The sequence below is a fragment of the Orbicella franksi genome, chromosome 9, assembly GCF_964199315.1.
Source record: "Orbicella franksi chromosome 9, jaOrbFran1.1, whole genome shotgun sequence".
NCBI lineage: Eukaryota > Metazoa > Cnidaria > Anthozoa > Scleractinia > Merulinidae > Orbicella > Orbicella franksi.
Window position 1 is genome coordinate 24,570,565 of NC_138153.1, and position 26,300 is coordinate 24,596,864.

Sequence of the window (26,300 nt, forward strand, 5' to 3'; positions counted from 1 at the left end):
AACTCTTTACCCCTCAAGAGTGCCAATTGGCACACAACGTCATAACTTTGTGAATATCTGAGACATTTCTCTATGAATTTTTGCCACGAAAACTGCTTTGTACAAATCTACTCATTGAAGTCAAAAATTTGTGACAGCCTCCTATCTTCTGAGACATGATTGACCACCCCCACAAGTTTCCAATTTCATTTTTGAGATGCAAATGGCAAGCAAGACTTGTTTCACATCAAGCTATGAACTAAGACCTGCGTAATAAGCTATAGCTTAGGGATATACCTATGATATTTGAGAGTTGATAAGTGTTGGAAGTTTTTCAGTTTCACATTTTAATGCAATTTTTCTCAGAATGACTACCTCCTTTATAGCTGTCGATGTCAATTTTTTTAAACATAAGCTGATCAGTGGCTTTCAAATGGTATATTGTACACAGGCAGAGAGTCTATTTGCTGATTTGGGAAAAACTGCTGTTCGCCTTAGAGGGTAAAGGTTTAACAATTACTAGCTCAACGATAGAAAAATTCTCTTTAGCGCTTCCTTCTCACCTTCTCCATAAGGTAATACATGATGCCACGATTGGTGGAGTCTCCAATAAATAGAATCTACACCAAAATAGAAAACAACTTTTAGACATTCTAAGTTACTTACTACACTGCGGAAAAACAAGCGTATCAAAAATCACCACTTCAACAGTCTATCAGTAACAGTACCATTCTACCTATACGCCGTCATCTTTTACAACACTTTAACCTGTTTTCAGGAAATTTCTCTCAAAGAATCGTGAATTCCTGAGTTCTGTTCTCGTACACTCAAGTTAATAGTTTAAACATGAACCGACCTTCTTGTTTGCAAGACATGTCCTGGTATCATCCCTTGACAGCACATTGTAATGACACGAGTAAGGAGCCCAAACTGCTTCTCTCCAGTAACAACTGTTAGAGCCATCACAGCTGGCACACGGAAGAACCCAACGACCTATCGGCAATATCATCAAAATTTTGATAAGCATGATAAGACGCAACTTTTGGCAAAGTTTTAAAAAATTCTGTACATAGGGTTCAGAGTCATCTTAAATTTTTGAAAATCTAAGGTGGCTCTGAACTTTGTGATCAATATTCACCTGACTCGTGCCCAGTTTTACAACGTGGAAGTTGCTGTTGATTAAGGAGAAACCTCTCCCAAGTTAAGCCTGGTAGGTTCTGCAGACCACAAGGAGTGTTAGGAATAACTTGCAAGCTGCATTCCTGGGAAATTAAGTGACAACAAAACCAGTCACTACACATTTGTTATGAAGTCTAGTAGCCCTCTGACCTTGGGTTGCCCCTCTGTTGCCGCTATGCTATGTCGAGAGACTCCTTATTTATAGGAAGGAAGAAGATCAGCAGAATAGAACTCCAAAGTTGCTTCGCATTAGTATTAGGTTTCCTGCAACATTTAACGAGTTAGGTACAATACAGCTTCCTTTAGCTAGGGACACTGAAGAGCTAATGACAATGAAAGTATTAAATTCGTCTCAGTATTTCATGTCATAATTGTCTTGAATGTTGGAATGTTTTTGATCCAGTACAGAGTTATAAACTGTGCTTGTAGGTAGTGATTGTATGACAGCTGCCACAACCATATTTTGGAGGCTCACTTTTCACCTTCCTGCCTGGCGAGAAAGGGCAATGTGAAGAAATACTCTGGAGTTGAAGTTGTTTGTACGCCATTTTCGTATTCTCAGATTGAACCCTACCCATAGCTCGTAATGGACGTTAATTTAGGGAGATCTTTCCAACCTCAAATAACATGACAGAGTTTTAAAAAAAATCCATGCAGAATTAGCCTCCACTGCATGCCAGATCAAATCCAATCAGGGAAATATGAAAACCGCATATTACAGTTATGAGTTTGTTATGATCTCTGTATCCTAACAAATCAACTACCTGGTAGTGTGCACAAACTTGATGAGCAGATTCTTTATCAAACGTCTTTTCTGTCTCAGAACGTCTTTGACGAAACACAAACAAGCGGTATGTATTCACTATTTCAGGCGTGGCCAGGCTGGTGTCAACAACAAATATGGAAAACTTGTTCCAGCCCACGCCAAGGGAATGGTTTGATGTTCTGAAAAAAAGGTCACAAACTCATTAACAATTCATCAAGTTCAAACAAAGAAAATCACACCCGTGAAGGAGGTTTGGATACACGGTCTAATTAGCATAGATTTTGACAATTTTACTTCTCCGTTTAATTTAGTTTTTGTTTCAATCGAGAAGATATATCAAACACTCAAGACAGTGTTTTATTGGTTCTCCAAACACCTCGAATTTCGTCAAAAATACTCCACTGCACCCCACTGTACGTCGTATTTTCAAGTCTCTTCTCAGTGCTTGGATATAACGATGAAACACTGTCTCTCGTGTTTGATATATTACGCCACAACCATGACAATCTACCTTATTTGTCACATTATAGACCTAACAAGCTATATTAACTCTAATTATTAATCTCTTACCAATAATTTGAGAATTAACAATTTGTAAAGAAAACAAAAACAGCAGCAATGTTAAACTGACATCTGTAATCAAGTAAAGAATTTGTCCTGACTTGCACAACCTTTTTTCAGTTGCAATAGATTTTATCGCTAGATTACAACAAACATGGCTTTATGAATCGCACATCTAGACAACTTAGAAGTCAGAAAAAATGTGTCCATTTTGTAAGAGACTCACAGACCCTTAGCTTTGAATTCATGGTCCGTTAATTGTCTACAACATGACTAATAATCCTGAACAGAGCTTCATACATGTATGTGTACTCACTGGGTGTCTTCCTCATGCTTTGTGTTGATCCGAACATCTGACTGACAAGTGGAAGTTTTTCCCCAAAGCTGTAGGACCATTGTATCAAATGAGACAGTAGTTTGATACATGAAAACGTCACTTGTGAACTCTGGGCGAAGAACTACTGTTGGTCGAGTATTGAATTCTATCAGAACAGGGTCTGCTTCTGGATCTAAATAACAATTAGAGAAATGTCCTGTATCAGTAACACACTATGTGACAGCCTTTTCAGGAAGTCTATTAGCAATTAACCTAAGTCTGTTTCTGTTTTTTGACCCAAGAGCAACTGTCATAAAAATGCATTGCCAAGTTGACAGTCAATGGCAAGTTAAGATAGTATAGAAATTGGAGCAAAAGATATTATACTATTAACAGCAACATATGCAGTTGTAAGAAAAAAAGTTTGAAAAATACAGAGTTAAACCCAAGACCTTTCCAATTCTGGTGCAAAATGCAAGAATATGTGATAAATGAAATGAAAGCATTGCAATGCTTAATTATAGTACAAATTAAAAATACTTTCACCTTACCATTGTTACACATCGTTTCCTTTTCCAAGTCTGAAAGACACAAAAATAAAATTTCTTCATAACAGAAAACAAAACCAAACTTGATTTATATAACTTACCAGACAGCACACATTTCTCTTAGTTGGATTCTGGAGTTGACTAAGGATAACACAGTTACTGTTTTATAAAAAGCCTTTTCCCAGCATAAAAACTGAAACCTGTAATTATACTTGAGCTGGAATTCAAATGTCAATTTAACCAATAATAATGTTAAAAAATAACTAAGAAGTTTTGTAGCAACTGAAAAATAACACAGATTAACCAGTGGCAGATTTAAGGGAGGGGCCAGGGGGGGCCTTATTTTGGGTCAAAAAACAATCGCAGAAGGAAGAAAAGCCGGCAGGGCAAGAACCCCCCCTCCCCCTCTTAGCTCAAGGTCTGGATCCGCCACTGTTAACATACAAGAGTTATTTTATCAGGGGGACACGATTATTTAACAAATTGACCTCAGTTTTTCATGCATCTGTCCTGTTATTGATCATGAATTTCGTCATAACATTGTCAAAGTAGCTGTGGATCCACGAGGCGATAGCCGAGTGGATCTGCAGACTACTTAAACATTGTTATGACAAAATTCATTGCGAATAACAGGACAGATGCATTAAAATCTGACATCAATTTGTTTTTTGTCAAATTGTCCGCTCTCACTCGTTGAAGCATCGCATAAATTATAAATTCATGTGTCTGTCCGCTTATTGACAATAAAAATTAGCCAATCAGCGCACGAGAATTTCTGCAGTTATCGTAAAAATAGAAAATGATGTTAAATTCCTATAAACCAGAGTCTGAATTGACACTTGTCTACACTCTAAACCAGTGTTGTTGCCAAATTTTAAAACAAATGTGATTACCTGCTGATACTCTTGAATTTCTTGTTGATGATGTTGATTTTGTACCTCCTTTGTGCTGCCTGCATTTAATCAAGGCCACAGCAAGTAAGAAATGGCACAGGAATGTTTAAGAGGCCACATATAAATTTCAGAATAATTTTTAGCTTTTTATGCACATGCAAACTCGTACCCCATGAACATACAAAGGGGAGAGGGGTTGGTGAAACAATGGATGCCCCCTTCCTACAAACACAACCCTTTTCCCTATGAAGGGGTGGCGAATGGTAAATGCAAGACTTTGCAAGATGGCGAGACAAGCGTATTTCTCTGCAAGCCCAAGACATTCAAAATTCAAGCCCCAGATTTAGTTGATAGCTAGAATGAGTTCGTACAGCCTTTTTATTTCGCCAGCTTCTTCGAATGGGCTGGAACTGGAAATTTGATTATAACACACAACGTTATGATATCCTAGATAAAACAACTGTTTTTCTGGCAATAAAACCGACATTGCAGTAAGTTTTATAGCTTTTTGTGGAATTCAGACAATTTAGAAGAAGTTAGGATTAACTTTAATTTTTCTCAAAAATTTGTAAGTTGCTTCATTGAAATTCAATATCAAATGAAGAAAAGACGTCATTTATAAAAACAGATGAACAAACAAATCAGCCCTACAAGACCCTTAGCCTTGCAAAAAATTGAGACTCTAAGACTGCGAGACGCACATAACTGCTAAAAACGAGACTGCGAGACCCATGAAATTCGACTAAAATTTTGCAAGACCCAGAGTTTTTAAGGACCATTCACTACCCCTCTATGATGTCACTGTTATGAGATATCCCTACAGGGCTTGCTTGCCTCCTGTTGCAGTACGCTTTAACTGCTCTGTCTTATGACCATTCAAAACAGGCAATTTTTTCTTTCAAGGTGTTAATTATTTCTCGAAGACAATAAGGTATTGCTCAGAGGTGAAAGTGCAAAACATTCTTGCAATTTTGACTTACACTGCAGTAACGAACTAACTTACCAATCATTTGTTGCCCTCTGTGCTTCAAATCTTGTCAGAAAGTCATGTACATCAGGTGTTCCTAAGCCAGTTCTGTGCTTGACATCCAACTCTACACCAGTGTCAAGCAACTCAAGCATCAGTGTCTTGTACTTATGACCATGTCGGGTTGGATAAAGCTGTTAGTTAAAGAGAAAGAGACAAGGTATCATAATTAGTATATTCCAATTTGTCATCCCCAGTATATCACAAGAGACCTAAGTAGTCACACACATGATTGGAGAATTCTAATGAGACTGAGAGAATTCTCAGAAAAAATAGAGAATGACTTTTCTCAAGTTGAGGATACTATGGAGGAACCAGATTTGCAAAGAGGCCTCAAAGGGACCATGTCAGAGCTGAGTTCCGTCTCTTTTATTAAGACTTCTTCTATTTTTGTCCATCAGTGCCTTCTTTTGTATTTGCTGTGTTGTTGAAATGTTCCCTCGCTGTTTTTAGTGGTCACTCTTATGTTTCACTCAATTTGGTGGCCATTTTCACATGTATGAATTTGGCTAAAATCTGTGACACTGGACATTCATTTAATTGCCCTCATCCAAACAATGAACCCACTTTTTCCTCTGATCCAAGACACACAAATATTGCCCTCTTATTATTCCCTCTACTCAGCTGGCTAGACTTGAAGTTGTTCAAGAATTTGTTACATCTTAAGTCAAGATTAAAGCAACTAAAAGCCATCAAAACAGAAAGAGAATGTACACAAAACCTGTTTAAAGTTTCCTAAATGCTGTTCTTCCCGTTTGGTTTCTAACAAGTACTCCAGCAAGTCATCTGTCAAACATTGTCCCTTCACTTGTTGGGGTTGACAGTTCTGATTGACAGAAAACAAAAAAGGCTTACAGAAAAAGAGAGTTTTATATTGAAAGCCAGTATCTTAGGTATAATCCCTTTAGAGTTCCAAAATATTGATCCATATCAGTTTTGGCCTCAATTTAATCTAAAAACAAATACATAAACATGTACATCTAAAGTACACATATGTTTAGGACTGACTTTCATTTTGTAATAATATTAATATCGTCATACACAAATTCACAGTTACCCAATTAGAAGCCCTGTCTACTGTTGTAATGTCATTGTCTTTATATCACCTGTTACACTGTAGGTACACTTCCGCAGCTTATCCGGCTTGATTGGTCTTAACATGGGTACATGTGTTTTGGAATTTCAGTTTCAAACAAATTTAGTCATGAAGATTAATACCATTAACTTGAAAAATAATATACCCAAGACCCAATTTGATTGAACCCAGTTGTTAGGGCACAAGCTTAGACCTTCGCATATTTTTTGGAACTTGACGAAAGCATCTTGGCCACGTCAAAATGTTGTTTGCTCTTTTTGCTTGTTTCCATATTAGAGTGCTTTTCAAAACCCAAAAGCTTATCCAACTCAGTTTTTTCATGATAAAAAGCCTCTAAAATACATACGTAACCCCTTCTCCTCAAATATAAGGACTTGTATCCAGGGCTTACACATAAATTTAGCACTAAAATAATCAAATCTATTCCACTGATTATACCCCTCCAAGAGACATTTTTTGCACTGTAACACTGTGTTCAGAGATTTTGTCTTGACATTAATTATTTGACTGTAGAGCTTACTTTGTGTCTTGTATTAATTGTTATGTCACTGAGAGGGTATATTTTGGCACCCGTGTATAAATACTAAATATTTTCAAGATCACTGACCTTGATTACCATTTTTTCCATCATCACTTCCAAGCTCTGATATATGTCATGGGACAACGGAACAGATGACATATTAAACAATAGATTGACAGTGTCCTGAACTACCCTCAGGGAAACATTTTCAAAAGCAGGAGACTTAACCTTGAATGGACAATAAAGAAAAAGTTAAATATATATGGAACATGTCATACAGCCTCCACAAAATTTTCCACTCTGGTGAATAACAACAACAGGCTTAACATTGTTAGCTAAATGACAGTTTATTCTCCAGGATTATCTAAAGCTGATCAACAATCAGTGACCAACAGTCTCTCGACTAATTTCTTACTCATAGAATCAGACTCAACAAACTAAGGGCACCAAGCATCACCATGAAAAGTGATGATCAATATCAATTGTTGATCCCTAGTTTCAAAGATTGATCGTTATCAGCCAATCACACATCAATGACTAACCAACAGTAGCAAGTTAGTACAATTTCCTTAATTTACTATTGACTGTTATCCACCACTGTAGAGAAGCCAAGAACATTTTGTGTACATACTGATTAATGTTTCCAAGTCATTACTGAAATTGGCACCTTTTCCTAAAATCAAGCACACACAAATTTGGTCTTCTTTTGGTAAGCTTTTCACAATATCAAAACAGCCATGGACAACATCATAAATTCAGTTTCAAAATTTTCAAGGAAATCACACATGTGATTTACCAAATTGTGTGTTTTTGAGGTGTTTGCAGTCCAATAAAACAAGGTAGACTGGGGATACACACTTAAAGTGGTGGTATGGTCTGAGTAAGAATCTTATTGCCTTTTGGATTTAATAGGCACCTGCTTAGGAAATTTGCAAGTGTAACCCTTGTACCACTTAAAAGTAACTTTGTGTCTTAATTAGATGTAAATAGTTGGAATTAATTCTTTGCACAAACTGCTGTTTATCTCTAAGAGTTGTTCAGTTATTGATAAGATATAAAAATAGTGCAGATTATCACTGATTATTAACATCACGGAGTGGTTCCTCCCATTGGGCACCAAAAAGAGATGGTGGGATTTTATTTTACCTTGTATGTTCCTTACCGATACACTTACCTCTAAAATAAAAGGACTGAGAGATGAGGTAAAAGTAAAAGTGATTTCCAAGGCCTGGAAACATTGCTTGCACCTGAACATTAATCAAACAAGTGTCATTAGAAATCTAATACATACTTGCAGGACTGTAAGAAGAAGAGGCTTTGGGGTAAGCCCCTCCACACTCCCACCCCCCCCCCCCCTACCCAATCCCCACTTTTATATAGGTAAAGTATGCAGCTCTTCTTCAGAAGTCTAATATTTGCCTTGATGGGAAGTGCTAGCTGGATAAAAGATAAAAGTGGACAGTTTATTGGTTGCCAAGAAAATGAAATATCTTTCACTATCTTTGGGTTAACTTTAGAACAGGGGATGTTTTCCGGCAAAGTTCTACAGAAAACAAGGATGTCAGCTGCTAGTGGTGACCAGTCTTTTTAAGTCCTGGAGGAGAAGATGTGAAACTTGTCAAAATCATTCTATGGCGTGATTTTACTTAAAGCACGAAGGAGAATTACAGCCAAACATGAATGAAACATTAATGCCACACAGAACAGCAACGATTTGTTGCAATTATTTCCGAATTTCATAGAAAATACAGTGACCAATACAATAAATGTAGCGCACATCAGGAAGGTTGGGTATAGTCCCATCAAGTAAACAACTTCTTTCCTGTATTTTCATGGTATAAAAGATAATACAACCAAATAACACTATGCCCTGGAGAGTGTGAAATATCAAAACACAGCCCATTTGGCTTATATTATGTGATCTCCTACTCTGTATAAACCCTCACAAAAATAACTAATAAAACCATTACCCAGGTGTCTAACAGTGAAAACACTTGACTAGTTAGACTACCGGTGTACCTACCTGGAAATTTGTTTTCCTCTACTAGCAGGAAAACCTAAGTAGGTAACAAGTGTAGGTTCAAGTAAAAGAAACATTTTCACAATATGGTCATCCATCCACTCAAGTGCTTCACTGGCTTTGTTTTCACCAAAATTGCTCTCTAGGTGTTTAAAAAACTTATCAAGGCTCCATTTCTCAAAAGCACCCTAAGGATCAAACAAACAAATCCAACTAAATAACTGAGAACTCAAACTAAAATATTCTAAGGGATAATATAAAATCATTGCTATGTGCATAGTCTGATAGGATCATCACTGAGGAGGTCTTAATCAGTCTACATAAACATTGTTACGACAATTTTTGGCCATAAAGATCATCTACATTGAGAAAATGCACAACAAAAAAATTCAGAAACTTTAAGTCCAGACAATCAAAGTTACCCCTCACAAAATGCATCATAGACTCTGAATATCTATAAAGTTATATACAAAATATAGACCATCTCATAAGTATAATTTAATTACTGATAAGTAAATTGTAATTCAGATTTGGCCGGTCAGTTTCGTATTTCTACTAGCTTCTCTGGTGAGAACAAAACAGTCATTCTTTCAGGATTCATAAAAATAAAAATTTCCCATTTTTAGCAAAAATAAGAGCTGAACACAGCAGAAATTAAAAAACATGGATATCTCAGATTTTATTAATCTAAACTCTCCAATATAGGCAATTTAAAAAGTTTCAATGCCAGACCTTGCCAAACAATTTTAAATACCAAATCTTGACTGCCTGACTAGCAGAAAATCTGATCTGGTTGATTAAGAATTGTTTTCCTTACAAATCTGACATGTCACTAGCCAGCTAATACAATATTAAGTTATTAAATTATTTAATACAACAAGTACAATTATTATATTAAATTAGTACACCAGTGTGTTTGTAACATTGGAGAAAGTCTAATTCAGTCTTAAAAGAATTCATACTAAGTGAAATTTATCTAAGTTCTCACAATGAACTTACAAATTTTCCATTCTCTGTTCCTTGGAGATACATGTGTCCCTCTTTGTGTCTGTATACCCTGAGAGGAGATACTGAGGTAACTAAGGCATAAACCTGTACTATGACAACCTTGTCTTCAATCAGGAGCACATCTGCTGGAAACGACTGTACAACAGCCTCTGACAACTCATTCCTGAAGACCAAAAGGGAGAAACAATTTAAACATTTTAAATGATAAAATATACTATAGATTTTACAAGTAATATGCATGTAGAGCTTATTTTTATATACAGTAACTCTTTTATTGAAGATAAAGAAGTCTCACTCTTATGTAATCATGAATATATTGATCATCCATACATACAAGGGATTCAGGTCTCACAATTATTAGTCCCACTCATGTATGCAAAACAAAATAAACTTACACTCTCACACTCAAACAATAACTCTTTTCGTATCGGGATTCAAACAACCAATTTTTGTAGAAACTGCTTCCAAGTAACAACAAGTCTGAAGTTCATTTTAAAGTAAAAAATTGCCTCCAAAGTACCTTAATCCAAGTCAAGTGCTTGAGACATAATCATGTTGCTGCTTAGAATCAAGGAAAACATTTCTAAGATGTGCTAAGATGCTTTGATGACTAAGACTCCCAAGAAAGCAAACAATTAGAACGTCTGTTTTCTATTCTCATTCTTTGGGAAAAGTATCAACCCAGTTGAGAGTCCTCAGAGTTAATGATATCAACTAAAACCTCTTAACTTGAGGTTTTCAGGAAAAAAAATACATCTTTTCACCTTTGTTCTGTTGCATTGGACAAATAATTAAAAACATCAATTTGATTTAAAACAACAAATGAGTAGATACATTTTCTCACTAGCAGAACTTGTATGTCCCCAGTTTTGAAATGGCGTAGCAATCGATTCAAGAGATTTCAAAGTGAACGACTGACTTCTTCCTTCTTTGATGTCTTGAAGAAGCAACTTTTTTTGTGCTGGCAACACAAAACAATGGGGTGATACAGGCTTGCTTTTAAAAGCTGCAAAATAGGGCATCATTAAATTATCACTAAGAACTATTTAGCATGAGTAGAATTCTACTGTATACTAATGCAAATGCTGCAATCTGATTGGCTGAGCAACTAGTATACTGTCAACCATCAGAGTGCAGTGGTTGTCAGTCGTCTGTGAAATGGCGACGTTTTTTCCTTTTTCCAAAATTTTGGAGGAACATTTTGATGCAAATGGATAAGTAAATTCTTGAGAAGACTAGCAGAACGTCATTAACAGTTTTTTGACTTTAAAAACTTGAAATTATTGAAAAAAAAGAGTGCGCACTGCCAATGGCAGCTGCAAATTCCTAGTGACACTTTTATTACCATACCTGAAACATGTTTGGAGGCAGAGATCAAGTAACAGAAACCATCATTCCTTAGAAGTAGTTTCTCCATGCCTGGAGCTGGCGACATCTGAAATAGTATAAAGAATCCCATCTTTTCAGATTCTATAACAATATGAAAAAATCCATGCATAAATACAACAGATCATGTGCACTTGAGTCATCAGTCAGCCGAGTATCGGTCAATACTATCAGTCGACATGTAGACCAAGTGTCAGTCGATATATCAGCTGATACTCAGTCAATATGTCGACCAAGAGTCAGCCATGTATCGGTCAACATGTCATTCAAGTTAATTGGTAGACCATCAGTTGACACTATCAGTCAACACTTGGTCAGTATGTCAGTCGACACTTGGTTGACACCTCAACCATCACGTTGCAATCAATAGTCGGCCATATATTGGTCAACTGTCGGTGGTATATGTGTAATGTTAACCATTGTTTTACTGAAATGGCAGCCATCTCCTAGCCCCTTCCCTTGACAAATAATTGTGCTTCATCAGTTCAGGTTGAGCCATGTTAAAACAAAACCTGTTGAATTTTCCTCAAGTAACAGGAACATAATATAGGAAACTTTGATTCAAATTAATATCAATTTTAACTGGTGTGTATTAAAAGAAACATTCCTTGAAATTTGAATTGAAAACTCTACCATCACACTGAGATATTGTTACAGCAGACTAAAATAGCAGTGTACCATGAAGTACAAACAGTTTATGGTATCTAACTAGTTTTCCTGCTGCTGACTCATTGACAACACAGTCTAGACATGAAGAGCTCCCCCATGTGGCAGCAATATAGATTTAAACTGGAAGAAAAGCCCAATCATGCCAACTTTTTATAGCGTTTGTTGCTCCCCAAAAGTAACAACCGCTCAAAAGTAATGGCCCCCCAAAAATAACGAGCCCCAGAGGCTGCTTATTCCGAAAACAACAAGGGCAGTTATTTCGGTACTCCACTTTTTATTGTCGTTTTAAACCTTTACCGATTTGCAGTGTGTAAAAAGCAATGATGAGAAAAAAAACAGTCTTTGACATAGATGAATGTTGCTGGCATGAAAGGCCAAGGACAGACAAAGGTCACTGAAAGTCCCTTTCAAAGGGCTAGGGCCGAGTGTTGGTAAACTATCTACCAAAGTCATGTTGGCTGGGTTTCAGTTAAGTATCAGCTGAGTATCGACCCAATATCATCTGACATGCATGTTGGTATAGAGGCAACCAGTGTTGGTCAACATGTCGACCAAGTCCAAGTGATGGTTGACATATCAGCCAATACTCAGTCAAAATGTGGACAGGCACTTGGTTGAAATGTCGACCGATAGTATCAGTCGATACTCAGCTGTCAGATGCCTTAAGTACACATGATCCAATACAATAACTCACCCTCTGGTTTTCTTGAAGCAAGAGGAGATCATCCCTTTGAAAGCAAGTAGATGCTGCAGTCGCATTTCCTCGCATTTTTCCTCTAAAACACCACCTATGTCCCGACCATTCCTTTTTCATTGAAATTGATTTCTCAGTATCTTTCAACAAAGTAACTCTGTAACCAAGAACTTTAAAGGTATTTTTGAAAGTTTCTAGGACATCCTTTCTTAGAGAGTCCACGGAATTCACAAGTAACACTTCTGATTGCCTCTGCAGCTTGTTTTTCTCCAACTGCCAAGATACATGTAATAAACTTGATTAATTTACTATAAATTGCATTAATACAGCAGTTTTCAATTGAGTGCCAAAACCAAATGCAAGTTTGAAGCCAAACTAATAAATTACTTACCAATTCGACTACTGAGCCAATCTTATCCTTCGTAAAACCAAAACCAAAGGAATTGCCTGATTACTTTCAAGGCAATCAATTGAAAACTGCTTTTAGTCTTAAATATAACAGATGTTACAAGGTAAATTAAAACACCTTTGATCTGTTTTCTCTTGTACATGTGAAGACTAAATTAATTTCTCTTCATCAACGCATGTAGTCAGTAGTATGGGATGATAATAGCAGTGCTCTGGTGGTCCATATAGGAAAGAAAAGGAAACCCACAAATAGATTTTCTCATGGTTATCATGGCTAGTGGTATTGCTCATGGGCACGTATGCATGACAACCATGATGGCGGCAGAGTCGCGCAACATGGCAACCATACTCCTGCTAATACATGTGTAGGTTGACAGAGACATACAGCCTTGGTTTACAGCGTACATCTTTGTCATCGGACGTCCATGTTATGGTTAATTAACACCTGTCAAAACAAGGTATCTGCTGGCCAGTATCACAGACCCATATTGCAGGCTCAAGTTTATAGCTCATCGAGATCACATGCTTTTTTTGAAGTTGACCGCTGACCAAGTGCTGGTTTTCGATTGGATTGTGGTCTCAAGCCAGCTTTATTTGTTGTATTCAGGGCCGGGTAGTTCAGAAGCCAATTAATGCTAACCCAGGATTGAAATTTAACTGAAGTATACATTTTTCTTGCATAAAAATGTTTTTACTACTTATGTTTTGTGTTGTTTGAGATTATTCAAACTCAAAACAGAAGGTCAAACAATAAACAAAAAACCTCACCACAAAGTTACAAAACTCAAATCAAAATTCTCGCTTATCGTGAGTTAGCTCAATCAGGCTTTGAACAACCTGGTCCAGGAGCTCCACTTTTAGGCTTAATGAAATCTATATATTATATTCAATGTGAAGAGACTTTGGTGACCAACATGATAATCAGAGTTCACTAAGACAGTAACTGTCTACTTTTAAATTAGAAATTTACTTTGTTCTTTTCTTCTCACCAACTCTCTCTGGGCATCCTCCTAAATGTGCTTCAGAACTTTATGGTGCCCTTAATGTGTTGTTCAAGAAAATATCCATACATATCCTGAGGAGGATTTTTGGCATGAATCCCCCTCCTTACCCAATTCCTCTCAAAATTCCAGTTTTAGCTCATACCCTCCTTTAAAATTTTGGCTTTTGAGGTCTGTAACCATACAATCATAATTTATAAGCAATAGACATGTTCGTATGGAGTGGGAATTGGGACAAAAATGACATAGAATCAAGTTTCATGCCATTGGACCATCCATGCTATATCATCAGATCATACATCATTCTATCAGGACCATATAAGTCAGGTCATTGAATCATACTCCACGAGGCTGTAATGGCCATCATGCCATTGGATCAGACTTCATGTCATTGGATCTGAGTCATATCATCATTCTGTCAGACTCCTAACAACACAGCATAAAGTGCCCTTCAGAAACAGGTATAAAGCAAAGGAAGATCAAGAGACCAAAAATCATTTTAGATAACGGCAAATGTACAAATGTCATGAACCATAGGAGTCATAAAGGCATGCAAACCTTATTTTACACATTATGGTCAGATAGAATGATGCACCATCCAATGACATGAAGTTGGATCCAGTGACATGAATCCTGATCCAGTGACATGACTTATATGGTTTTATAGAAGGATGTATGATCCAGTAGCATACAGTAGTGTGAATAGTCCAATGACATGAAACTTGATATGATACCATTTCTGTCTCAATTACCTTCCTTATGTTCAGAAGAGTCATGTGTTTTTCTTTTTTTAATACAAAACCTTGGACTCTAGTTTCAATAAATTCCCAGCCTGATTGATTCCCACCCAGAATTAAAATCAACAAAAGATGGTTTGATTTACACTTTAAATTAGGTAGATACATTTATAATTTAGGTTTGTTAATTTTGTCATAAAAAAGTCAAAAATCTTGATCTATTTATTGTTTTACTTTGTTTTTCCTTGTAAAAGCTCATCTTGACCCAATTAAGAGCTTGAAAAGAGATTAAAAGGTTCAATACCAAACACTCGTCCTTCTGAGGGAAAAATTGCTAATTTTAGATACAAAGAGGAAAAAATTATAATGTAAAGTTTTTGACTTCATGCTTTGAAATTTTAAATTCAATTATGAAACTTAAAATTAACTGAAGGGGCAAAAAGGTTCAAAATAAAAGACACAAATATATAATTCATATTTTCATCAAACTTTGATAACTAAAAAATTGTCCAGCCCTAGAAAACATGACAATTTTATCTCACCCATCACAACTTCATTTTACAAATTAAATTTTTTGTGAGATATTTACAGAGATCTTGAAAAAATGTCACAAAGTTTGTTTAGTATAATTGACCATCACTGCTTCACAGTTTGAAGATGAGGTGATATCTGAAAACTGCTAGTGATAGAACACAAAGAGAACATAAAATTTAAAAAAAACAATGGAATTCAATAGAGGAAATCAAAATATTTCCAGGGATACAAATGGCAAGAATTAGAATATTTCGTCAAACTGTAAAGTGGTCCTTAATTATTCAACAACTTTTTAACCCAAATATGCCAGTTGCCTTTGTGTCGTTTCACAAAGAAAGAAGCTAATTAATTACCACTCAATCTTAAGGGGTATTCCCCACTATTGAACTAACATGCACGGAAAGCAAAGAAACTATGCTAGATTATGACTCTGTGCTTTAGTAAGACGACGTTTAGAAACTTTTCTCTGATGTCTCCATGAATGGATTAATGACTGGTTTTTCAACGTAAGCTTTATAGTGGTTACAATGTAATAAAAATTTCATGACACTCAAGACGTAACACGTGTAGGTGTAACAGAACTGACCCACTAAATGAAAAATTCTATTGCTCCATATGTACACTGGTACATTGTACTTAGTTAGCTTTCATAAATACGTTGACATAGGTTAAAACAATATTTACCTCTTTCAGCCTTTGCAGTAATCTTATTTCTGTTATCTTCTTGGCCACCTTAGCCTTTGATGTAACTGTATACCCCAGTACCGGCCGGGACGTTCGAACTACTCCACTTTCCTCTCTCTTTCTTGTCAATTCGTTTTCTTGAAAATTGCCTTCCTTAAGCCTCAAAAACTTTGCTGTTTCGTGTCTTGTCGACTGCAAACCTTTGGGGAGGATTTCAGAATCAATTTGGAGACGACTTCCAATCCAATAAGTCCATAACACGGACATTGCTGTAATCAAACCCAACAACACCACGACATATCTTCGCCTGCAAAGCCGTGGTAATCGCATAACGCCTTTGCCGCAGTATTAAGTCTACTTGAGCTTTAACAGAGTAGTCGCCATCTCGTGCACAAGGCTTCTTCTTCCTTGTCCCCATTAGTAAAGAACAAGACAAAGTTCAGCTGCGATTTGTGATGTCATCTTCTCTCGGGACTGCATGCTGACAAAGATGACAGGTTCCGTGTGTATGAAGATTTCTTCTGTCGCCAGCTCCAGCCCAGAGGACTTTGTTAGTTTGTAGAGAATGAGGTTGTGTCTGGCGAAAATTGAAACTTTTAAATATATTCAGAGTTGATGTATTGTTCCATCATTGGCGTTTTTCAACCAAAACAAACTTCTCAATAACCTGTCCATTTGCGGTCTCTCTGACATGTTCTCTGCTCGCGGTGAGCTCTAGTACCCAGGACTCTCTGAAGAAGATCCTCACCACATTCTCACCAGTTCCACCAGTTTACGTTTCGCGCGGTGAAATGAAAATCAGTTCCAGGGGCTCAGTTCATCGTGACGAGATGGAGTGTTTTCGATCTTGTTGTTATCGTTGTAACAATTGAAAATTGAAAGCTTGTATGGTTTCTATGCTAACGCCTGCGCTGCGTACAAACGCAGAAACTTGTCCACTTGAAGAATACAAAAGCAAAAACCGACACAACGTAGAATGATTTTTTGAAGGTGTACTATATTTCGGCTGGCCAAACCAGCCTTCTCCAGGTACAATGGAAGATTTTACATTGGTGCGCGTTTTTATGTAGCCGATATTTACGTAATACCGGAAATACGCAAAAGTAATAGATGGTGTAAATTGAAGATAAGCATACGGTAAAATAAAATAACATGATAAAAGAACGTAATAAAAGAAAACAAATGGAAACAATTAATATTTCTTCGCGGATGTTCAGACCATTAGGATCAATTGTTCTGCCTTTTTGAATTAAAAAAGCTTCCCTGGCCTTACGGATAGAGTCTCGGTTAGAACCATCTATTACTTTTGCGTATTTCCGGTATTACGTAAATATCGGCTACATAAAAACGCGCACCAATGTAAAATCTTCCATTGTACCTGAAGAAGGCTGGTTTGGCCAGCCGAAATATAGTACACCTTCAGAAAATCATTCTACGTTGTGTCGGTTTTTGCTTTTGTATTCTTCATTTTATATGTAAAGCCGATTAGATCACTATTGATCCAACGCATACCAGCAGGATCATCGTTCCGGTTGCTTGCTTAAACATTTTATGTCCACTTGAGTATGCGCGCCACACTGGGAAAACGGAGCATTTTTTGGTAATTATTATATAACTGAGAAATTTACTTCATTGTGATTGGCTGAGAGCAGGCAAATTTATCGTTAATTTTTAATTTACACTGCAGTGCAATCAGTCATATAATAAATGAGTTATCGTATGAAAGCTCGAGCAATTAAGGATTTGCATTACGAGTGATCAGTTTGAAAATTCATACAACGGTGAAGACAACTATCACTTTTCGTGTCTGCTTTGCGCAAGCGTACAGGTAGGGCCCCGATTTTCCATACTTTGCAAAACTTGATATCTAATGCATACAAACATTGTATAGAATAGAATAGGCTAAAAGAAAACCTTTTTTGCTCAGAGAATTAAAGAAAATGTATAGAGAGCTATTCTTTGATTGACAAGGATAAGAAACTGGGCGAGGATCTTTAAAAAACGGCACTTTTTGCCCAGACTGAAGGGTGGGTCTAGATCGCATATCAAGGAAAATAAATAGGTCCTTTCACCGTACACGGAAAACAAAATAGCCATTTCACCTATCATGAAAAAAAGAGACATTTTTGTTAGATTTTGAAAGTCAATGGTCCAAAGAAGACCTTTGTTCGACATCCTCGCCATTTTCCCCGCCTTTTCAGTCCACAACAAGCAAGAAGAAAACCGTGTTCCGATGAACGCTAGTGCAGGAGGACCGAACGAATTGCCTTTCACGACTATACAAGAATTTTACGTCATGACAGGTGTCTAAAAAATTAGACAACTTGGTCAAAAAAGGGATCACGACGACTTAAACATTTCTTTTTTTCACAGCCTGAACGATTCTGAAAATCATGGTTCGCGGCTACTAACGAAATCATAATTTACTAGAAAACATTGACAACTGTAGCCGTTTCACTTTTCACGGGCAAAAATAAGGCTGTTCACGATATCAAAAGACCCTTAATCACCCTCCAGACTGACGTTGTACGCCGCCACAATTTATATAAAACACAAAACAACCACAGGTTTAATCCTTTAATTTCTTAATCACGGTAATCCTCCATAACATAGTAAGGTTCCTGTCCTATTTTGACTGAATGATCTTCGTGTAGTATTAGCGCAGTCATTCTTTCACGTATACATCACTATTTCTTTTCTTCAAAGACTCTCCCCTCCATCCCCCCGCATCCAATACGTCTAGCCATTTCACAAACGCTACTTGCGGCTCTCTCAAACTGTAAACGAAGAAATTCAAAGAAGAAATCAACTTTTTATCGGATTATAAATTAATTACATGTTGACTTATTGTGGAGAAAACGAACCTGGTGTTTCTATGCAAAGACCCTTTCTCATTTTTTCTTGGTTGACTTTCTTTTCCTATTATCTGATTATTGAGTTATTGATCAGTTAGCTTTGTTCAGCGGATTGATTTCAGCTGATTTCTGCCAGTGAAAGCTAAACTAGTCGGCTCAGAGAAAAAGGCCGCAAATCATATTTTCAAACGAATACGATTTTATAAGAAGTTGTTCCAAATCTTTACCTCCAACTTTCTTTTCCCCTCTGGAAAAGGTGTACTCCAGCAATTACTTTCAGCAATTAAAGTTGTGAGAAGAAGAAGAGCGGCAAAAATTACAACAGCTTGGGCCTTCATCCTCCAGCTCAAAGGCAATTGTGGACAGCAGATGCAGAACTTTTTGCAAACTGCCTAGCCTTTGCTATCTCTGTTTCATTTTATATTATTGCGGGCGGCAAAATGAAACGAAGTACTTTCTGCCTATACATCACCTCAACACGGGAAAGAACGAATCATTAACAAAGGCCCCTGCCAGGATAAAAGCGTTTCTTTGATATCGGTTTTTGGCGAAAGCACTTTATACTGTTGTAATCTCAAGGGACTGATCCATTTAAAGGGATGATTATGGCAACATGTCCTGAACACCGGCGACAATATTTACAGTGTGATATATTAGTCTTGTCGCAAATTTCTGACATTCGCCTACGAACCTGCCTGTGAAAGACAAAAGAGCATAAAGCGGCAATACTAACGACATGGACACCGTCCATTTTTACACCACCAGCAGAGCCTTCTAACAGCGTCCGTCAATCTTGAACATTTACAGAGCAACTGCTAACAAACTTGACGATACAAGGTTTATCAAGTGTGTTATGGTACGATAACTTTTCAGGTCCAAAACGTACAACAGAGCAAAACAAAGCAACCCTAAACTGGAGTGAAAATTTCTTGATACTGTCAGTTTTTTGCTTGAAAATTCATTAACTCATTAAGAACAATGATTTTGCCTGTGGGCATAAAATAAAGGTACAAGTGTAATTTATAGGCTTTTCCCTTAACTGCTTTCGGTGCGACTGTTCGACTCGGCCTTTCAATTCATTTTTCCTAGTTTGATCATTTAGGTAAAGTGGATAACAGCTTGTAGGACCTCACTATCTCAACCTCGCTTATCTAGAATCTCCCGTTGTCTCCAAAAAAAAACGCCTTTCGTGTGGTTGTACTTTTTACTCATCTACCGGCAAAATACCCCCCCGGTAACTCGTACAAGGTTATCTGGAACTCCCGCTATCTCAAGCAGTTTGGGGTTTCTTTTGACTTTATTCAACCCTACTAAAGGTTCTAAGAATAAATTATAGGTGCTGTCGTTGAATTTACTGTTAATCCTGCTGTTAATGTGGTATTGAAACAAAAGCAATCACAGTTGGTGCTGTCGTATTGCGCAAGAGACTGCCCAGTGAAATTAGTTTGCTTGTTACAGTTGTATTTCAGTAGTAAAACTTTGCGATTCCTCAGTAACCGTTCAATGAAGTATCTATCTATAATCAAGAGTAATTTACGTTTGCGTAGGCAGGAGGTAAAAATAGGCCAGTTTAATGATATAATGTATTGCATTACTTTCTTTTTAGAAAGGAAAAACCAACCCTTTTATTTTCGAACCCTCGCACTTAATCTCAAACAGGTGATCAGTTTTCTTGGGAGTTTAAGAGAGAGATCTTAGGCTCCTATTGTGTGTCATACCAACATATTTTATTCGAAAAATAGACGTCTAGAATTTGTACTTTAGCAAATGTTTTTTCAAGTTTAAAAGTCTATTGTTATCCCTCAAATTCTCCTGTTTTCCCTCTCTTTCCCACTTTCTTTCTTTACTTCTTTGGTAGGGTTGTTCGGTGCTGTTCTCAGAAACCCTTTTCGAGACCATGGCCAACTTCAGCTCTTAAAAGAGCTGAAGATGGATACCCTGAATATTTTTCAGACCTCTAAAATGTGTACACGACTCTAATGCATGGAATGGCTTCTATTTGCATAAACGGTAAAGTTGAGAGGGAGTTAAAATTCCCCGATTTTCTCCGTAAAAAATTAGTTATGACTCCTGGTTTGGCCTAAACATCATAACCAATTTCATCGGCCAAAATCCGTACGAAAACCATACCCTGTTTCAGTCATTTCAGAGAAATATTGTCAAATTGATATCCTATTTCAGACGTTTCACTCCAGATTGAAGCACAGTCCTACATACATAGTTCATCCGTAAGGGAGTACACCCATCCCCGAATGAACGAGGCAGTTCTTTGATCAGCTTTCGTTTTGTATCTTTTCAGGCGCCAAAAAGATACACTCGAACCTCCCGTGAGCGACCACCTAAAAAATGTCAAGCCTAGGTGGTCGCTTACGAGAGCGTAGACCTTAATGGGTCAAAATTTTTCCTCTTTAGAATGTGGTAACTGCCGAGACTTAACCCATGCGCCAATGCCGCTGCAATGTTTTATTCCTTTTAAAGTCAATTTCAAGAAAAAAATCCGGTTCTTCCCATTGAGAAATTTCCGTTTCTTGTACTTACAACACCTTATTATCCATTTTTCGCTCTATTGTCTGTCAAGTGATCCCTCACGGGAGGTTAAAAAATAAGGAAATTTTCAAACTTTTAGCTCTAAAAGTGGTCGCGGTCGCTTACGAGCGGTGGTCGTTTACAAGAGGTTCCAAATATAGTGATTTGACTTGGAAACTTTTGGTATTTTGGAAAACTGGTTGCTGAGGAGAGGTGGTCGCAACCGGAAGTTCGACTGTAAAACTGTAGACTACGAGCAGTCGGTTTTCAATTTGCTCTTGGAATCCTCCGCGCGACCAGAAAAGTTAAAAAAATATATGCAAATGAGAGAGAGAGAGAGACGGGGCGGGAAAAACCGGCCAAGGAGGTTTCTTTGTTTTCAAACTGCATGAGCAGAACTATCAATGGAGTAGGTGTCAAAGGTGGCAAATCGAGAGATCAAAAATGCCTCCGTAGTCAACGCGTAGTCTCTTCCTCTTTCTTCGTTCCGCGCCCTCGCTTTCTGCTGCCCGATCATTTTTGTTTTGCTTCGCATTCTGTAATCTACTTTGCAAACTTTCAGTTATAAAAATTCTACTTTTAACGAAGCCGATGAGTATTACGAACAGTCCATTACGAACCATGCAAACTTTCGTGCTCATGCTCAGCAAAGCGAATCGCGCCAGAACCTGTTACGCATGCGCACGGCCAATTAACAGTAAAGTAATAAAGTGCTGTTCGGTTGGGCAGCCATATTGCCAGTGAGCAGGCTCCGGCTGGAAGGTGGACTGTTCACAGCCTCTTTTTACGCACGCGAAAGAAAAAGCGAGCGAAGCGAGCGCGAAGCACGCGAGGGTTCGGGGGTTGCGGTTTGCGAGCGAAGCAAGTCTATCTGCGCCTTCTCCGATGGAATAACAATACGAGAAAATATAGGGCTGTGAACAGCCTAGCTGGAAGGGTCTGACCGCGGCTGGAAGGGCCGAAAATTTCTACAAAATTGTCTCTTTGCCCGCTTTCTCTTCGCCCCATCCTCGTCTGGTGAACCTGTTCACAGACTAGTAGCCATACAACAGCGACCAACAGCTGTTTCCTCCTTTTAGTATATTTTTGGTATGGAATAGCACCAGGGAGTGCACAGGATTAGAAGAGCACTTAAGTTTAACCCGACTCCCATACAAAGCATAATATGGGGCTTATAGCTGGATTTCAGGGCGAATAGTTGTATTTATCTCCATTTTACAACTAGACAATGGAGTGAAGGTTGTTGGCGTCATTGTGTCAATATTTTATCTCATTAATTAACATACGTCATGAATTCGCGTGGAGAAGGCATCAAGCTGGATACGAATTGACTCCAGACATGTTTAGAGAGCCTATGAGCCTCGGAAACTGCTGAAATTTTGGGATCTTTGGATGTAACATTCAAGAAGAAATTGAATTTCAAATACTGGGAAACTTTCTGGGTTGTAAAAGCGTTATTGAGCTCATACATACATGTCATACGAAGAGTATTCAATACCGATCGCCCCAAAATTCAATGAGACAGGTAAATGAAGTAATAATAAATTGTGCTATGCCCTTTTGATATTTAGAATTGATGTTGTAAACAAAGATTCGCCTAAAACAATAGTTGCTTAATGCTTGAGACCGCAGTACCAATATCTGTGGGACAATCATTTTAAAATTGCTGTGATCAGGCGTTCTTGCAACATTTATAAAGCTAAAATGACTAGATCGAAACCTGAACTGTTATTCTTCAGAGTATACGTTTCTTTCTTTAAAAAAATGTTAAGAAGCTAATGTTCAAAATTAAAATAGAATTAAATTCCCATGCCCCATGCATGACTCCTGGTAGTACGGACCCCTAACTGGCTCTTAATTTCTCTCGCAAGAAGCATGTGACAATGATGTAAACTGTAATTTTGTTCTACAAAATTGTCATCGGATCATTCTTTCGATGTCAAGAAAAACGACTGGACTGTTTCGCGTTAAATTAATGTACTTAGAAATTTCCGCCAAAGTAAACAGATAATGATTGGCTCCAATCAATGACGTCACTAAGTGCTTGGGCGCACAGTGACATCGCGCGACAAACTGGTGTCGATTTCATGCATCGCCGACGCTACAAAAACAAAACATTTCTATGCAGTCACGATTTCGAGGTAAAGGAAAGAATCGGCTGCAGCATGGAAATTTTCGAAGCAAAATACGACTACTGCGATGATTGCGGAGAGAGTTTGCTTAGTTTTAGTAAAGGAGATAAATTCTTAATCACTTACAAGGCTGAAGGAGGTTGGTGGGCAGCTCAGAGTTTGTCAAGTAACGAAATCGGATATATCCCTTCATCATTCGTTGAGGTAAAATAGATAACTTTTTGTTTTCTTATTTTGTCTATATCTACACATCTTCTTGAAATGTTAGTGCTTCTCTTCTTACGGAATCCGGTTTATTTGAAGTATAAATTAAAGATAAGCCTTTTGTTGTTTTAGTCTTCTCAGTAGCACAAACATGACCAAACACGAGGAAACAGCGGAGGAAACCACACTAGAATTTAGAAGTATTTTCCTCTTGTTGGATTTCGTTTCCCAATTCGAGGGGGTTTTCTTAGTTTATTTCCTTGGCTGCTTACAATCATACTGTTGACTCTAAAAACACCACAGAGCTACAATCGCGGTTACACAGTCGCTCTGAACAAACGACCCGAGTCTTCTACAGCGAGAAACGAGATTGCCCACAAAGATCTAAAGAACATGAATAAAGGGAAGCTCACGACATCATGAATTTTCTTCCGCCTACATCAGTTCGCTAAATTTTCGACCGCCGTTGTCCTTTTAAACCTCATTTATATGTCTTCATAATTATCAGCAGAAGCATTTGGTCTTCGTTCATTTACGTTTCCTCGTTAAAATTTCGATTAGTGTTTCTTATATTGGCTATGACAGGTAAACCCGAGATCAAGAACGCCAGGCCAGTCCCACTGATTGCCTGGTCGGTAAAATTAAATTTACCAGTCCAGTATCATGTGAGAAAAAATAATCGTAATATTTTGTCATCTGAATAGAAATATTATTGCAAGATTGTCGTAATCGATGATGGTAAAAGATAAGGTTTGTCATGGAAGTCTGGGCGGTTGAGTTGTTAGCAAGCAGTGGGGGTGAAGAAATAGTGTGCGTAATTTGTCCGACTATAACAAGGGTTATTACATGCAGCTGTGAGTCGAGAGGTTCTCACAAGTTCGTCGAACCATAAGGTGCAGGTATTGTCTTTACGCTGGCGTTTGTTGTCCAGCCTTGTTTCATATTGAGCAATAATTGTGGAAGGGATCTCGATATTTGCACAATCATTGTGTACGTGTTTGTATGTGGAGACATATAGGATGCAACAATCGCATTTATAACCAAGTGAATTCTTACCACAGAACTTGACATCATGGGTAGTCTGTAATTTCTTTTAAAGGCTACTACGATTGTTTGTTTTTCGTTGATTACAGCATTGAGAGTCCGAGGAAATTTGAACTGCTAGTGATCTTCGCAATTGAGTGTTCTTCGACTGTGTACTACAATCAATAATAATTTCAGATACTACGTCGGCGGAAAGAGCTGAATATTGTGCTGATCTTCCAAGAGTTGTATTGGACAACCGGTGAATCTGAACTTCAAAATGCAAAAAAAGTATATTGAAATGTTCGTGTTTGAGAAACGATTACTCCGCAATAGGTCCGCAGTGCATTTAAAAATTGTGACGAAACAGGTATCTCTGCTGCATTTTTAATACACGATGCCATTACTTTCAGCTTTTTATTATCTGCCTCTAGATCTGACATGAAGCTAAACGAGTGGTTCTGAGGAGGCTAAAACATTTGAATACTCTAAGATTTAAGCCTTGTAAATTGAATATTTGTAATCGCAGTAGATACCGCACTTGATCTATCTTTTAGATAGGAAATACCGGCAATCATCCTCTTATTTTTCTTAGTCAAGCGTAGCAGTGGTGACACGCTCCGTTTCCCAGGTGGGTTTTACCCGGGGTTTTTCGCGGTGTCTCTTTGTTTTGGTTTCTGATGACTTGCCTATTTTTGTGTTTTTCTGCCTGAATCAAACGCACGTGTCGCAAATTTGCAAAACAATAAATATATGACGCGTTACCAAATTAGGAATCACTCCCAGTGCTTCTCGCGCGACTTCTTTCAAAGTATGCACATTTCAGGTTGTGTTGCTCAATCGCCGGTTTTGGCAACGCCAGTCGTTCGTAAAGGAAATTCACCAGTGTGATTCCGCTTCAGCAAGGACTCATTCCATATTGCAGTGGTCAGTAGGGCAGCAGCAGTTGCGTTGATTTGTTGTTAAGTGAAGTTAAAAGTTCTGTTGGAAGGACGTCAACAAGTTTGTTTACAGGTGCGTATGATGGCCTCTGATGGCCTACTTTCTTTCATACAAGGAAATGAGCGTCGAAATGAGGGTTTAAGGTTTGCAGTAGCCGCTCAAAAGTGTAATTTCGAATCAAACTAATGGGTTTCATTTGCACAAAATGCTCAGTTAATCTTATGCTTTAGCTTCGCGAGAAATGTTGTCAACATAATCAAAGTGAAAAGAACACGTATCTGACAGTGGGTGTCGTCGCGTCATATTCGTCTGGGAGGATATTACAGAAGCTTTGTTTTTGCTCTGGAAATTTTAACTTTTATAGTTCTTATCACATTTCACCACACCATCTGACCCAGCGAGATTTCTTTGGTAAGCTCTTCCGTTTGAAATTGTGTGTGCTTTAATAATAATTTAACGAACTGTCTTTTTACGAAAGAAACTGTCGTAGTTTCGAAATTTACAGCGCGGGAATTTTGCTTTCGTGTCGACTGAAGTGAAATATCGTGAAGAAATATCTTTCAATGCGCACCTTTTTAAGCTTCTATTTATA

General features: G+C 37.7%; 1 protein-coding gene across 2 annotated transcripts in view; it reads right to left on the reverse strand.

Moving 5' to 3' along the window:
• LOC145496443 (cadherin-like and PC-esterase domain-containing protein 1) overlaps window positions 1–16,974 on the reverse strand; it is a 22,871-nt gene extending 5,897 nt beyond the window's left edge. Inside the window, exons 1-17 of one of the 2 annotated variants that reach the window (XM_081476102.1) lie at window positions 16,027–16,974; window positions 12,663–12,935; window positions 11,264–11,348; window positions 10,748–10,919; window positions 9,905–10,076; window positions 8,909–9,093; window positions 8,060–8,132; window positions 6,973–7,113; window positions 5,991–6,095; window positions 5,246–5,403; window positions 4,243–4,301; window positions 3,353–3,382; window positions 2,802–2,994; window positions 1,923–2,103; window positions 1,118–1,196; window positions 836–972; window positions 543–599 (exon numbers count right to left, since the gene is read on the reverse strand). In XM_081476102.1, the coding sequence (XP_081332228.1) occupies window positions 543–599; window positions 836–972; window positions 1,118–1,196; window positions 1,923–2,103; window positions 2,802–2,994; window positions 3,353–3,382; window positions 4,243–4,301; window positions 5,246–5,403; window positions 5,991–6,095; window positions 6,973–7,113; window positions 8,060–8,132; window positions 8,909–9,093; window positions 9,905–10,076; window positions 10,748–10,919; window positions 11,264–11,348; window positions 12,663–12,935; window positions 16,027–16,356 (2,430 nt within the window). In that variant the 5' untranslated portion in view covers window positions 16,357–16,974. Of the gene's footprint in view, window positions 1–542; window positions 600–835; window positions 973–1,117; window positions 1,242–1,922; window positions 2,104–2,801; window positions 2,995–3,352; window positions 3,383–4,242; window positions 4,302–5,245; window positions 5,404–5,990; window positions 6,096–6,972; window positions 7,114–8,059; window positions 8,133–8,908; window positions 9,094–9,904; window positions 10,077–10,747; window positions 10,920–11,263; window positions 11,349–12,662; window positions 12,936–16,026 lie in introns of both variants that reach the window. The other variant, XM_081476101.1, reaches the window with a different exon arrangement.
• Between the last annotated feature and the right edge of the window lie 9,326 nt (window positions 16,975–26,300).